Raw genomic sequence first — 16,384 nt, 5'->3', positions numbered from 1 at the left:
TGGAGGTGGGCTAATGTTGTCCCTATCTTCAAAAAGGGCAAAAAGGAAGAACTTGGGAACTACAGACCAGTCAGTCTGACATCAATCCCTGAGAAAAGTCTGGAGCAGATGATAAAGCAATCCATCTGGAAGCACCTTGAAAAAAATGCAGTGATTACTCGAAGCCAACATGGATTTGTCAAGAACAAATCCTGCCAGACGAATCTGATCTCATTTTTTGATCAGGTAACCTCCCTTGTGGACTGTGGGAACGCTGTGGACATAATATATCTCGACTTCAGCAAAGCTTTTGACAGAGTGCCCCATGATATCCTGATGAGCAAACTAGCGAAAAGTGGGCTAGATGAAACAACGATCCGGTGGATCCACAGTTGGCTACAGAATCGGACTCAAAGAGTGCTTATCAATGGGATCTTCTCAAACTGGGGAGAGGTAACGAGTGGGGTACCGCAGGGCTCAGTCCTGGGCCCAGTGCTCTTCAACATTTTTATTAATGACTTGGAGGAGGACGTGCAGGGAATGCTCATCAGATTTCCAGATGACACAAAATTGGGCAGAACAGCTAATACCCTGGAAGACAGAAACAGAATTCAAAGTGTTCTTGATAGGCTGGAGCGCTGGGCAGAAAACAACAGAATGACATTTAATAGAGAGAAATGCCAAGTTCTGCACCTAGGAAAAAATAAACCAAATGCACAGTTACAAGATGGGGGATACTTGGCTCAACAATACTACAAGCGAGAAGGATCTTGGAATTGTTGTAGATGTGAGCTGAGTATGAGCCAATCATGTGATGTGGCTGCAGAAAAGGCAAATGCTATTTTGGGCTGCAGTAATAGAAGCATAGATTCCAAATCCCGGGAAGTACTAGTTCCCCTCTACTCAGCACTGCTTAGGCCTCATCTTGAGTACTATGTCCCGTTCTGGGCTCTACACTTTAAGAAGGATGCAGACAAACTGGAAAGGGTTCAGAGGAGGGCAACGAAGATGATCACGGGACTGGAAACAAAGCCCTATGAGGAGAGACTGAAAGAACTGGGCATGTTTAGCCTTGAGAAGAGAAGACTGAGGGGAGATAGGATAGCACTTTTCAAGTACTTGAAAGGTTATCAAAGAGAGGAAGGCCAGGTTCTCTTCTCAATCATCCCAGAGTGCAGGACACAGAATAATGGGCTCAAGTTACAGGAAGCCAGATCCCGGCTGAACATCAGGAAAAACGTCCTGACTGTTAGAGCGATACGGCAATGGAACCAATGACCTAGGGAGGTAGTGGGCTCTCCCACACCGGAAGAATTCAAGATGAAGCTGGACAGCCATCTGTCAGGGATGCTTTGACTTGGATTCCTGCATTGAGCAGGGGGTTGGACTCGATGGTCTTATAGGCTCCTTCCAACCCTACTATTATATGATTCTACGATTCTGTGATATCACTTCTTAAGGTGACAATCCACAAACAGGTCTGGCCGCAATAACTGAGTTGAAGCCAATTTTATTCCTACTGGAATAGGCTTCAGTCCAAGTATCTTAATTCGTTTGTGGATCATAGCCTGGGTCATAAAATTATTGTGCAACAATGTTTGCTGTCACAATCATGCTGACTTCTTTACCTACTTAGATATGCGGCAAATCCACGATTTAAATGAGGCTCTTTTAATTAGCACCAGTTCACCAAACGCATGAGGCATTTCCCTCAAACAAGATTTGCTTGAATACAAGCCGTTTGCTTGAATACACTTTCCACTTTCTGACTGTGGCACCTCTGAGTCTGGAGTGTCAGCCCTTCTATTGTCCACCACTAGGCTTCTGGACCACCCCCTACCCCCAGACCTATCATCTCATGCACAGAAGTGTCCCAATTTTCATCTGTGAAAGGCAGGAGGATATCCCTGTTCCCTTCTGTGTCTGAAGAAAACTCTAAAGAATACAGATATTCCTGAGTAGCTCACTTGGCTAGGCCTTAGGTCATGAGGCTTCTGGTTGTGGCACTGTGCCTGAATACAAAGGAGTCATCCTAGATACAATACAGAGTTGCACACCTCTTTATTACACAGTATTATATTTTCCTTAAAAAATGAAATGCAACCTTACAAAGTTGAAATAGAAGAGTAGTGGGAAGGGGCCTGCCTAGCCTTTTCTCCTCCTGCCAAGGCTGGCACAAGGCATTTAGGATGGGGGGGGGGGCATAGCTCAATGGTAGAGCACATGCTTTGCATGCAGAAGTTTCCAGGTTTAATCCTCAGCATCTTCAGGTAGGGCTGGGAAAATGTCTGTCTGAAACACTAGAGAGCTGCTGCCAGTCAGTGTTTGACAATACTGGGTAGATGGATCAACCGTCTGGCTCAGTCTAAGGCAGCTTCCTATGTTTCTATGCTGCCTGAGGCTGAGCAGTAGATTCCGCCCCCCACCCCCACTTCGCCTCACAAGTCAAAGGCTGGTCAAGTTGTTTTACCTCCTTGGCAGAATATCCCACAACCACCTCTCCCCGTCGCTGCCACTAAAAATACAATGATAATAAATTAAATAACCAACGATTTGCTGCCCTTTCATGACACCAAAATCAGCTGCTTAAGGCAGCTGCCTAGTGGTAGTAGCCTGTTAAAATTTCACACACACTTCAGCCACTTTTTACACCTTGGGGGGGGGGGAATCGGGAACTGTGGGGGCCATCTTGGATGTAATATAAAACCATGTTTTAGCGTTGCCTGCACAAACAGTAGCAAGCCTCAGTTTCACATGCTCCCCCCTTCCCTCTTAACTCTAGACTTCCCTGTTATGGTCAGACTGGAGGAAATCTGGTTAGTTTAAATTGAGGTTTGTTAATAAAACAGTATCAAACAAACAATAGTTTAAACTAACCAGAGGTCCCACCAGTTCGAACACTCATTATTCTAGAGCGAAAGCAGATGCTACCAATTTCCTCACAGCCACACCAGAAGAGGAGGAGGCTGGGGAGAGCACACAAGCCCAAACATTGCTGCTGCTTATGCACACAGCACTAAACTATGGTTTAATGTTATGTGCCAAATGGACCTATACCTTTTCCCTTGTAAGAAGTAAAGCCGGGGAATGGTTAGCCAAAGATGGCAGGTAGGTTATGAAGCCCTTGCCGTCTTCCATTCCAGATCACAACCTTTCAGGGCTACTTTTTATCTTTAAAAAGGAGAGGAGAGACAGAGAGGAGACAAAAACAACAGAGCTTCATATCATGATTAGTTTGGCCCCAAGAATAAAACAGTTTTTGAATTATTATTTTTTCCAGGAGCATTCAGTCTCCTGAATGGGCTACGACAGCAAAATTTGCTTGTGCTCCATTCAATCATCTCTGTATTCTGCCCACACTGACTCCTGGAATGTAATGAAGGCAAATTTACCTCTTGGCCTCTTGGCCAGGGTGTGTCAGAAGAGAACAAAATTGTATTTACACTCCCTGCAATTCACATTCTGCAAATACCACAATATATGCTCCTCAGCAGACTCTATTTTATGTAACTAGCTTTTTCCATCGTTTTTCTGGCATACAACATGTTTTTTTAAAGAAAAGGGGGGGAATGAAAAATGGGACCAAAAGCAAAACTGCGAGTGTCTGACCTTCTAAACGCCATATATTGGGTAATATGTGGCATAACAAACCATCTCCCATAGAAACACAACATCCTAGGTTCATGCTAAATTATGTCAGATCAACTGGCATATATTATTAACTTTAATATATTATTATTTATGCTGGTTTCAAAACACATGGAATGTTCACTAATGGAGGAACAAAAATTGAGGGTGTGGTGGTTAGACAGCAGTTTTTCAGAGTAGGTTTACATAGTAGAAATGGGAAGCTGTACAGAGTATTAAAAGCAACTTTCCATGCTTCACTTGTTTCCTACGCCTTTCTCAAGGAATGCATACACATGGCTACACTATTTTCAAAAACTAAGAGGACCCCTGTATGTGTTTTAACCATGAAAGGTAAATGGATTCTAATTTTTGTGCCAGTTACCAGACTCCATGCTTGTACAATAAACCCCAGCAATTAGGGCCAGCCCTACTTTTAGGCAGAGTGAGGCAGTCACCTCAGGCAGCAGATGCTGGCAGGCAGCAGCAAGGTGTTGGAAAGGAGAGCTGTGTGCCACGCAGTCTGCCCTGAGATCCCTAAGCTAGCCTGCTGCCTTCAGGTGTGGTGGAGAATGCTGTCCAATTTCCAGTGTTGAAGAAAGATTCAACTGCCAGTCCAGTTGGCTTTTGTACATGGACTGGGAGACAGTGTCATCTTGTCCTTTGCCTCAGGCAGAAAAATGTCTGAGGCCAGCTCTGACAGCGATCCCTCTTGCTTCTTGCTTCATTCTACTGCCTTTGCTTGCTCCTTCAAGCCCTCTGTCTTCTTGGCCCATTATCCTCATTCCCCTTTCATGCACTTTCCCTGCTCTTCCTCTAGCTCCTGAGTCAGAGCTTTGGGGACTCTGGTTCCTCCCTCTTTTTGCCACTGCCTCATTCACCCAATGAACAACAACATCCATTTTTTCTCCTGTGATGTTCTCAGTATGGGAGCTGCTGCAATATGGCTCCTTCAAAAGGCAGTTCTTCCAATGCCTGCATTGCCCCACCCAGAAACAAGGGTGACAATGGAGGAGCTGCCACATATCCTCCTCCATTCTGCAGAGGGAATGTGAGAGGGAACCTTAGAGACCACTGAGAAGGTGGGGACAGAGGCCTACTACTGTAATAACAGCAGAGGTTAGAGTGTTGGATTAGGCCCAGGAAGTCCTGATTTTAAATAGTCAGTCATGAAGCTTACTCATGACCTTGAACAACTCATTCACCCTCAGCCTAACCTAGCTCACAGGTTTGTTGTGAGGAAACACCATCCTAAGCTTCTTGGAGGAAGGTTGGGATAAAAAATTTTTTTTTTTTTAAACTATAGGCAAAGCCTCAGGTTGCTGTATTTGAGAAAACACTGGTCTGAGGTGGTTACCTCAGAAGCAACCAATGCCTGGAATGAGATCAAACATTCGTACAAAATTTAAAGAGAAGATACCTGCCTGGAAAAAAAATCTGAGGAAACATTTTAAAATTAACAGTGTTGGAAGGCAAACACCATATCTGCAGTTTGCCATAAACATTATTTTTACTGTCTACATGTTGAGAATGCTGGTTTCTACCCTATCTCCATTTCCTACCCCATCTTTCTTTCCCATTTGCTACAAAATTATTTTTTCTGCCAAAATAATCCATAGAAGAATGTGTTCTGAGGGGGAGGGATGCCTGTCCAAGTTCAGCAGTCTAGTTTGTACTCCCTAAAACTGATTCACTAATATCACTTTAAAAGAGTACCTGTCATTTTCCAAAGTATTACAGAGCTTAACTTAAAATGGAAAGAAAACAAATAAGGATCGGGTAAATGAGATGTCTTTCATAAGGTATATGTAGACTTGCCAATGCCAGAACAGGGTCCTCAAGGGGGGCAGTGTCTATTGGTAACTATTCATTAATCTATTTTATTTATTTATTTCATTTCTATACTTCCCAATAACCAAAGCTCACTAGGTGGTTCACAAAAATTACAAAACAAAAACATAATATTAAAAACTTTAACATACACAATTTAAAAACAATTGAAAACAGCTAAAAAAAAAGTTACAATACGATATATACCTGCTACAATACCTGCTAAAAAACTGACAATACCCCCCCGCCCCCATCATATGCCATCAAATGCCTGGGAGTACAGGATAGTCTCAACAGGGTGCTGAAAAGATTACGACATTGGCGCCAGGCAGACCTGGGGAGAGCATTCCACAATCGGGGAGCTGCTACCAAAAAGGCCCTCTCTCTTGCTGCCATCCTCCAAGCCTCCCTCAGAGGAGACACTCAAGAGTAAAGCCTCAGATGAGCGTAGTTTACAGGTAGGTTCATATCAGATAAAAAGTGTGGGGTGGGGAGAGCCCTGGCTGCCACCTTGAGCTAAACTAAAAAGTTAAGGAGGCAGTACTGTTATTTCAAGTCCAAGAAGCAATATACATGGAGGCAAGAAGTTCACTCACAGGCATGTACAAGGACTGTCAACAACCAAGCATCTGCAGCTGACTCAGCCTGCACTCCAATTTCACTGCACACTTAAAGCCACTTCATGGGAGACATTTCTCCTATGTGGAAGAAACCTCAGCGTAGAAAAAGCATGCAAAGCATCCCCTTTGGAGTACCATGCAAGTGTTTACTTTGCCACACAGAGTTGGCCTGGTCCCTGTACATGGTTCAAAACAAAACACTCACACCGCACCAAGGTAACTCCAGTTTGACATTGAAAAAGCTGGATTCTGCAGCTTCATGATCCAAATGAAGCACACTGCTCTCTTTTTTGTTTTTTGGGCTCAGCAAGATTTCCTTCTGCTGGCCATCTGAAAGAATGAAGGAACAACGCGGATTGCTAAAGTTTTCTCCCTGAACAGTGAAAGTCATCCTCAGCCCTACTCCAGGTTCTAAATTTATTGTCAAATATATTAATAGCACACCCAGGTGTGTGCTGACTTATGATGGCTAGGTAGCCAAAATGGGCTACTGAGAAACAAGGAAGAGGTATCAACATGCTCAGGAGAGCCCCAAGGTTTGCAGAAGTGGCGGGGGGGAGGGGAAACTTCAGGAGAAAAAAGCCGAAGGAGCCAACCCCTCCTCCCAGAAAACAGCCCAATGAGGACTGAGCATGCTCAGTGGCCACAGAATGCCAAGTCTGTTATGGAAGGAGTAGGCATGTAATGGAGTATCTTGAAAGGCAGCATGGAATGCTCAACAGGAGCACTCCACACTGCAACAGGAACACTCCACACTACAAAATTTTGTTGCAGGTCTCACATACTACACTTTTATCCCACTCACTTTTAAAAAAACAACAACTTCAGAGCAGTTTACACAGGCCATTACACAATCTTTTTATTTTTACTGTTGACTGCAAACAGCTCTGAGGGTCACTGAAGTGAGAAAGTAGTACAGTATATATATTCAGTTAGAAACTGTGTGTGTGTGTGTTTCTCCCTCTCTAATACACCTTCCTCATGAAGGTGACCATGTCATGCATTTAATGAGGTGAGCTCTTGCCCAGGAAAGCTCATGTCACAATGCGTTTTGCTAGTCTTTAGGGCACCACAAAACTCTTTGTTGTTTTTGCTACAACAGACTAACATGGCTCCAGCTCCAGAATTTCTCTCTAATTTGCACGAGCCTGCTTCTCTGTTTGTGAATGCTGACAGCGGAGAACGCACGGTGTGGAACCATATAGGACATACGCTAGCTCAGTGATGGAGCACATGCTTTGGTTTGCATGCTGACAGTCCCAGGTTCAATCTCTGGCACCTCTAAAGGAGCAGGTAGCAGGTGATGGAAGAGGCCTCTGCCCAAGACCCTAAAGCTGCTTCCAGCCAGAGCAGACAAGACTGGGCCAGATGAACAAATAGTCTGACCTAGTACGGGGCAGCTTCCTGTGTTGCTGTGCAGAACACACACCCCTCCCCTGAATGGTGCATCCATCCCAGGGTGGAGACTCCCAAAAACCTCCTATTGCCTTTCCTACCTCTCGAAGTTCAAGTCTCTGTGCCACAGCCTCCAGGCTTTCCTGCCCAGAGCTCTCCACCGACAGTGTGAACTCTACAAACTCATTGTTAAGCAGCTGGATACGGGCCACCAAACAGCTCTTGCTAGACACTGTGTAGCGTCGAGTTCGTTTCAGCTTCAACCCAAAAGGCAGAGGCATTTTCTTCCCTAACACATTCACAAGAAGTCACAGAAAACCATCCGGGAATGTCTCGCCTGCTGTAAATAGTCAGGAGCTGCAAAGTCCCCCGATGATCAACCAGCGGCAGCGGCGGCAGCCATTAACGTGTGGCAGGTTTTCCTCCAAGTTCTGAGCAAAGGAAGCATCCACAAAAGTTCTGTGGAAGAAAGGAAGTGTGGGGGGGGGGGGAAGCCGTTAATTAAAATCGGAAGAGGGAGCATGGGCAATTTCTGATAACTCACATTGCTAAATTTTGCCTGTACAGATAGAACTTGTGGGTTTTTTTACACAGAATATTCCCTACCTGTTCAGAGCACTTCAGATATACAGCGTCTCAGAAATCCATGCAACACATTTGTTGGGTTGGCTTATTAGTCCCACATTACAGATGAGGAGGATCAGGGTTCAGGCTGAGAGAAGAGGGGTTTACATAAGACCGCCTCATAAATTCATGGCTTAGATAACATTTGAATTGGGAATTTCCCAGCATGTGCTCTTAACTACTATTTATTTAGTTAGTTATTTACGTAAAAGATTTTGGAGCAGTGAACAGCAAAGATAAAAGAATAAAGCATGATGTTAAAACAATTCAAATATTTTTAAATGAAACAAGTTCTGATAAGACTGAATTTAATAAACCGAGGCTGGTCACTCAAGGAAACTAATTACACCCATTCTTAGGATTAACTAGGCCTTAATATTAATGTAACAATGATGGTATAATAACTACATGTTGTAAAGACAAAAAAGGGGTGTACCAAACGGTAGACCAAAAACCAAATCTATATGGAAATTATAGATATTTAAGGCAAAGCAAAACATTTCAAGAACTTACTACTTTAATTTATTGGGCAGGTAACACATCACTTCCATATTTTTATTGCATTCAAATGCACAGTTGAAGCTAAATACAAGTTTAATAGTAAGAGTAATATGTGACATGATAAATCAGAACACAGAACTGTTACGGATGTCTCTGCATCCTGTATTGGCACCAATTCCAGGAAGGCAGGAAATATCCTCAGAAAACAGATACATCTTTTTCCTGGAACCTCTTGGCACTAAAGAAGGCAAAATCGTTGTGTAGATGGCATGCATCCCACAAGGATCCTGCAATGCAAATGAACCCTCAGTAAGGATGGAACAGAATCCCCCCTCCTGTTTCTCAAAAATGTTCTCACCTTGAGAAAATGGAGGCCAATTTTCTATTGATGGGGGGAAATCAGATTTCTCTGAAATTTGGGGAGGCGGGAGAGAGGGTGCCACTTACCTTTTTAAATCTTGCAAGTTGGCCAAAGGTTAAAAAGTTACAAGGCGGCCAAAGATTAAAATAATAATTCTTTTAAGAATTTAAAAGTTCTTGCTTTTAAAATGTTTTTAAAGCCCCACACCATTCACAGAGGTACAAGGCTCTTTCAGAGAGATTTCTTCCCCTCCCAACACTCTTTTGTGTGTGTCTCGTTTTGCTCCCACCTACCCAACAAATGGTTGAAAAATAAATTTTTTAAATGTTTTGCTCAGCCTTACATAAACAATGCAGCCTTCTCTTCCTTTCTAAACCTATGCCCACTTGAGAGAAATATATCGGTAGTGTAGGCAGCAGCTAGCATCAACCACCCTTCTCTGGTTTGCAAAACGTTTTCCACAGGGGCAAAGAAAGCCTAGAACCAGAACATGGGAAGGTCCAGAATTAAACTGGTTTTGCTGCATTTGTAACTGAACTTCAAAACATTCACTGGTCTGCAATATTACTGGCACTCACTTAGTTGCAAATTGTTCCCCACCTTAGGAAGTAAAAGGGAGGGGGAGGGGGAGAGAAGAGTTTGCTGCTTCAATATTTTCTTACATTTCAATTGCCCTTCCAAAGAGCTGCCAACAGGATCATTCATGGGCATCTAATAATTTTCTTGCAAGAGATCCTTTTTTGTTAGGGAATGCAAGACCCAAAGATCTAAGTATTTTCAAATTTGTGTACTTAGAATATAATGCTCCTCTCCTTAAAATCTTACACTTCCTCTCTGTCATGATCTGCATCAATTTCAAAGATCTAGTCCTCACTTTTAAAGTTCCCTACCCCCTCTGCCTGCGACAGAACTTGCCTCCAGGTGAATAGCCCAGTGGCAAACTGGGCTTCTCTTCCTTCCTTTTAGCCCAGTGGCAAACTGCACATCTCCTTCCATTTACTCATCCATACAACTGCTACAGTGGGCCAGTTCGCCCAATCAAGCAGCCCACCATGGTTTATTTAAGCCATGATGGGCTGCAGCAGAGGTGGGAGGACATTTTGAATATTCAGTGCCCAACCATGGCTTGTCATGTCATGCAAACTCAGGGACTGCGGGTTATGGGAGGGTTAAACAACCCTTCACATGACACAACAAGTTCTGTCTGGGCACTGATTATGAAAATCCCGCTCGGCACATGCCACAGCCCACTGTGGCTTATACAACCCATGATGGGCTGTTTTGATCGTGTGAACCAGCTCAGTGAATATCCCAGGCACTTGGCCCAGCCTTCTGAAGCCAGGGGAGCCCTGGGCTTCTGTTCCTAGCTCAGGAAATGACAAGTGGTTGTGCATGCAGCTCCCTCTCCTCCATGAAGGCCAATCCTGGCTGGGCATGCCTGCCTATGTATGGGTCTTTTACCTTTAAAAGATGGAACAGTTATAGGACGGCCATGTGTCCTCTTTTACACAGGGTAGTCCTCTATCTGAAGGGTTGCCAGTCCTCTGTTTTGAACATGTCCTCTTTTGGAAGGGCTGTGCAGTCCAAGTCTGCTATAAAGATAAAGAGCCAGCAGAAGGAACAGCTGGGCCTTGAAGTTGCTCATCAAAAGCACCCAGACAGCAGACTGAGCAAGGCACACAGGTCACCTGGTCATAGTCTTCCACACTGTGGTAGAATGTACTGTATTTCTATTTAAAGTATAATACTTATGTCTAAATTTGCATCTATGCATGCAAATTATCATATGCAAATGTTATGCAATTCAGTGCCCTCTTTGGTCCTCTATTTTGGCAATTCAAAAGTGGCCACCCTAGAACAAACCCTGGCATAGCCCTGAAGCAGAAGGGGGAAGGTAGACCAGAAGTAGGAGGCACAGGAACAGTAGGAGGAGGCGGCACAGGAACAGGGATTAGTGACTGCTCCTCTGACTAATTTATTGCCAGGCTGAATTGTGCCTCTCCTATCACATTGTCCCCACATGCCGAGCAGTGCCCCCCGGCCAATTTGTCAGGCCTTTTTTCCACAACCACTTCAAGCCCTTTCTTCTACTTTTCTACCACCCATTTTTTCCACCACCACTTCAAGCCCTTTCCAGAATTGCCCTTTTTTTTTCCTGCCAGCAGTCCTCTGTCTTTGACTGCTGCCTGACAGGCAGAAATATAACAGGTGCAGCCTATCCCCATGCATCATTGTACCTCCATGCCAAGAAAACCGCACGTGTTAAAGTTCTTCTGCAGGCTGGGTAGGTGTTTTTCAAAACCAACATCTTTAGCAATGATTTTCCCGAATCATCCTAGCAGTACCTAATGCAGACTACAAGCCTTTTGAGCAGGCATAATGTCATTTCTAAATTCTGTACATTTCCTAACAACATATAGCTGCAAAATACGCTTAGTACTAAGTTTAGAGAATGTATCAGGAAATCAGACACGACAGGAACCTTCTTCACATTCATTCCGCGTGATCCTGGGCACTGTGGCTTGAAGGATGTTCACCGAAGAGATAGCGAAGAAAAACAGCTGTTCTACATATGTATCCTGTCCTCCCATCTTCCTCATACTTTACTGTGAGAACATGCAGTATAGCAGCCTTCCCCAACCTGGTACCCTCCATATGTTTTGTACTACAATTCCCATTAACTGTGACCATTGGCCATGCTGTCTGTTGCTAATGGGAGTTGTAATCCAAAACATATGGAGGGTATCAGGTTGGGGAGGGCTGTAATATAGTATTGCAAAGCCAACTAGAAATTGTAACTTCATTCATTAGTAGGCAATATCTAACACACTATTAATTTATTATGGTGCAATCCTATGCAAGTTTAGACAGAAAAAGTCTTCTGTTTAAACCTGCATAGAACTGCAGCTTTAGTTTACTTTTCATTTATATCCCACCTTTTTTCCTTTTGCAAGGAACCCAAGGCAGCTTACATGGTCCTCCTCCTATCCATGTTATCCTCATAACAACCCTGCAAGGTAGTTTAGGCTGCGAGTAGTGCTGCAAACCACAGCTCATTCAGCCTGGAGCAACTCCATTTCTGACACTTCTAGAGTAAATGATTTCTGGGGTTTACTGTGAGGATGCTCATTTAGTAGGATACATTTTACATAAAGATGGATGAGACCAGGCTGCATCTCAACTTAAGTCAGTGGGGCTAAAAAGTGCTTAACTTTGGCTGGCCCATTACACTCAAAGTCAATCAGATTCACATGTTTCCGCACAGTAAAACTAAGCAACATTTCCTTTAACGTGACTTTAAAAAATGAAAACAACAAAAACGTGGTAATTTTTCCAGACTTATGAATCACGTATTTATATTGTGGAAAAATCTCCTCAGGCTGCTCCAATGAGAGTTCAGGACATTTTCCAGCCATATTTCCAGTTCATTTTACTCTCCATAAAGTGACACATACAGTGTATAGAGAGAGAGAGAGAGAGAGAGAGACATAATTAAGTACCTTTGTAGCAAGCCAATTAGAAAATGTCTTGTGGGGAAATAATGCTTCAACCCTATTCAACAAGTTTTCGTGCTGGCCAAGCACAATTCTTGCAAACACAGCACAACCAGTTTTGTTTAGCAGCTGTTATTTAAAGCTACCAGCTGCTGTCATGTCCTGTCCCCCCCCCCCCCCCGCCACACACGCCTCTTTCAAAATAATGTCTGTCTGCAAGACTAAGGGAGTTTGCGGGCGAATCCAGTCAACTGTATCTTGAAATCATCATTCTCTATTTAGCAGGCCTAGAACACAGTTTAGATATTATATTCTGATTCAACCCTACTAAACAAAGTACAACCAACAAAGACTCAACTTTCCTCATTTAGCATCTACTTATTTTCCTCTCAGATTGCCCAGGAACTTCCTACAGCAAGGAAAGGAATAAAATTGTAGTGTATGGAAAGGAAACGTGTGTGTGTGTGTGTGTGTCCCAACCCTTTTGGGTCAATTATACATTACTGATCTTTCTTTTTAAAAGGGGGTAGACCTACAAATCAAGATTATATCCTCATGTTAACCATCAACCCCCTGAAATCACTTTGTGCGCTAAAAGACAGAAAAGAGAGGAAATATCAATGTTCTTCTTTTGTGAAGGAGCAGAGGGTGAGGATGGAAGATGCTCTGAGACTACAACCTAAGTATTACATTGCAAATCAAATATGGCCCTCAAAACACTTCGACTATAATATGCCGACCGTTAACATTTCCCTCTTACAGGAGCTTTTGGCACCGGAATAGCCAGAATTTGACTGCCAGAAATGTAAATAGGGAACACTATAAAAACTCCCTACATATAAATCTGTTCATTATATCAAACAAAATAAGTTTAATTTCCTCTCTATATATTGCAGGGTTTTAAATTTTTTAGAAAAGCGGCACACTTTTTTTTTTTAATGTTCCGTACAGTTCAATCAAACCCCACCAAGCAAAACGTAGCAAGAACACAGACCGGGGCGGGGGAGAGAGAGAGAGAGATAAGAGGCTCTGGCAGCCAGTTTTTACCCAGCGTCACCGAGCACGCCGCAGCCAGTGCCCCGATCCTAAACAAGTGTTTACTCTGAGATGACTCGCGCCCAATGACGCCAAGGGGGTCAACCCACTGGCTTGCACGCTCGTCGGAACGGATTCCCTATCACAAGCCTCTGCAGTCTCTCTGGGGAAGGCGATTCACGAGCGAGTAGTGGAGAGTTTGCAAATGCGGCGCTGCAAACGCGTTAACCGCTCTTTCAAAATAAAATGAACCAACAAATAAGCATCCCGGCATATCGCTTGCCCGCCGCCACCACGCACGCAGCCGACAGCTTTACCTGTTGCAGTAATCCAAAGAAAGAGGGTCTCCTTTAGCTGCAAAAATCCCGGCGCAGCTTTGAGAGCACTTGAGATAAAACCATTTCATGGGTATTCCTTGCGGGAGGATGGCTGGCTGGCTGGCTGGCTGGCTGGCGGAGAGGGAGACTTCTCGGGTCCCTTTTTCCTGTCGAAAAGAGCCGCCTTCGCCTCTCCTCCTCAGCCGCTCAGAGCGCAAACATCCCTCACTTCCTGCCTCGACGACGACAGCAGCACCACGAAAAAAGGGAGCCTGGATATCATTCCACTGGGCAAAGAGTCAGAGGAAGAAGAGGTGGAGGGAGGAGGAGGAGGAGAAACCCTAGAGCAAACGGGGGCTTCCCTCAGCCAGCCGCCTTCCTGTGACAGAGGAAGCCCCTGGACTGGCGGCGCACAAGACGAGCCTCCCTCTTTCTCTCTCTCCCGCGCTCCGGCGCATTCGCCAGCGGCCAGGTCGTGTGCGAGAGCGCGCAGGGTGGCTCCCCCGCCCCCGTGTCCCTCCCCTCTTTTTCTTGCCTTCTTTCTTTTCCCCTTTTGGAGGCGTTTCCTTTTGCGCCAGTCATGCGGAAGGATACGGTGTGATCATTAAAGCGCAGCCCTCTGTGTTTGCAGCCCCATTACCTCAGGGATCTGGAATGCCTGGCAGGGAGCGTGGCAGCAGCGGGACAGCTGCTGCTTCCCTGGCTGGAACCGGGGGAGGAGGTGGCGGCACGGCAGAGCGAGGGAGACCGGGCACGCTCCACGCTCCACGCGCCCGCGCCGCTGCCGCGAACCTTCCAGCGCTTTAACAAATAATAAAAAATTAAATACCATTAAAATAATAATGTAAGAATAATGACAATAGCAGAAATAAAATCTATGCAACCTCCTGAGGCCTAGCCGCATTATTATTATTATTATTATTATTATTATTTATTTTTATTATTTATTTCATTTCTATACCGAGGCGCTCTGGTCAGGTCACAAAAAAAGGCACATACAAAAAAGAACAAACTACAGCATTATAAATGTTGTTATAATACAACATTATACTAAAACACAAGCCTAAAAAATGCACACACACAAAATACAAACTACAGCATTGTAAACGTTGTTGTAATACAACATTATACTAAAACACAAGTCTAAAAAATGCACACACAAAAAGAACAAACTACAGCATTATGAATGTTGTTATAATACAACATTATACTAAAACACAAGCCTAAAAAATTCACACACACAAAATACAAACTACAGCATTGTAAATGTTGTTGTAATACAACATTATACTAAAACACAAGTCTAAAAAATGCACACACAAAAAGAACAAACTACAGCGTTATGAATGTTGTTATAATACAACATTATACTAAAACACAAGCCTAAAAAATTCACACACACAAAATACAAACTACAGCATTGTAAATGTTGTTGTAATACAACATTATACTAAAACACAAGTCTAAAAAATGCACACACAAAAAGAACAAACTACAGCATTATAAATGTTGTTATAATACAACATTATACTAAAACACAAGCCTAAAAAATTCACACACACAAAATACAAACTACAGCATTATAAATGTTGTTGTAATACAACATTATAATAAAACAAGTCTAAAAAAAGTTAACATACAAAGTTTAAAAGAATGGAGAGAGCAATCCTCTGGCTGCTAGACGGCAGCCAGATGGCCATAGGATATGCCATTTTCCGACCTCAGAGCCTGCGCTCCAAGGCTGGTTCCCAGAAAACCGACCTCCCCGCCTAATTCCGTGCTGCCTCCGAGGCAGCGCGGAACAGCCCGCCCTCTGCGCTTGCAAGACGAGTGCAGAGTGGCCAAAAAGGGGTGTGGCTGGGGACGTTCCAGGGCGGGGAGGGCACAGCTGCGTGTACAACACATCCAATGTGTCATACAGCAGCCTCCTTCCCTGCTGTGGGCTCCTGCGCCTAGACAGCCTCAATCAGCTGTCTAGTCAGGGAACGATCCCCTCCGTGCTTCTCCTGCCCTGCTTAGGATAGGTGGTCGCCTCTGAGTTCAGAAGCTGCCACCTATCTTGATAGGATTGTGCCCTTGAATAGCTAAAAACCATTTCAGTAAACAATTTCAATAACAGACCAGTTCAAGACAGCTGACATAAGTGCCCCACCATATGCCATTAAATCAGTCTGCACAGTGAAAAGAACTCTGTAAAGAGTCTCGCACACGGGAGCTCATGCAGCAATAACATTTTTAGCATTTAAGACACAGCTGGGAAACCTGTGTCCCTCCAGATGTTTTAGCCTACAACTCCCGTCAGCTCTAACCAGCATAGCCAGTGGCTGGGAGTTGAAGGCTAAAACATCTGGAGGCCTGCAAGTTGGCCAACCCTGCAGTTTAAATTGCAGAGTCAGATCCTTTATAATCGACATAGATAGTTGTCCATAGGCACTAAGCATGACAACAGTTTTAAAGCAGATTGAATGCATGAGTGACACCACTTGAATGATGAGCAGGGTTTTGTTACATCAAAGCTCAATCAACAACTTGACAATTTTCATTGACAAGCCTACACTTTTCCTTCATTCTGTCTTTAAAAGTTTAGCCATGGTTGAGTAT

General features: G+C 44.0%; 1 protein-coding gene across 1 annotated transcript in view; it reads right to left on the bottom strand.

The window, feature by feature from the left end:
* Window positions 1-14,328, bottom strand: part of PTPN21 (protein tyrosine phosphatase non-receptor type 21) — a 97,564-nt gene extending 83,236 nt beyond the window's left edge. Inside the window, exons 1-2 of the mRNA XM_084841170.1 lie at window positions 13,784-14,328; window positions 7,553-7,910 (exon numbers count right to left, since the gene is read on the bottom strand). Of these exons, the coding sequence (XP_084697296.1) occupies window positions 7,553-7,732 (180 nt within the window). The 5' untranslated portion in view covers window positions 7,733-7,910; window positions 13,784-14,328. The remainder of the gene's footprint in view (window positions 1-7,552; window positions 7,911-13,783) is intronic.
* Window positions 14,329-16,384: the final 2,056 nt, after the last annotated feature.

The sequence above is a fragment of the Heloderma suspectum genome, chromosome 1, assembly GCF_057233095.1.
Source record: "Heloderma suspectum isolate Gila_16-S chromosome 1, 16-S_ref, whole genome shotgun sequence".
NCBI classification, from domain to species: Eukaryota; Metazoa; Chordata; class Lepidosauria; order Squamata; family Helodermatidae; genus Heloderma; species Heloderma suspectum.
This window is presented reverse-complemented; position numbering and strand designations above follow the sequence as displayed.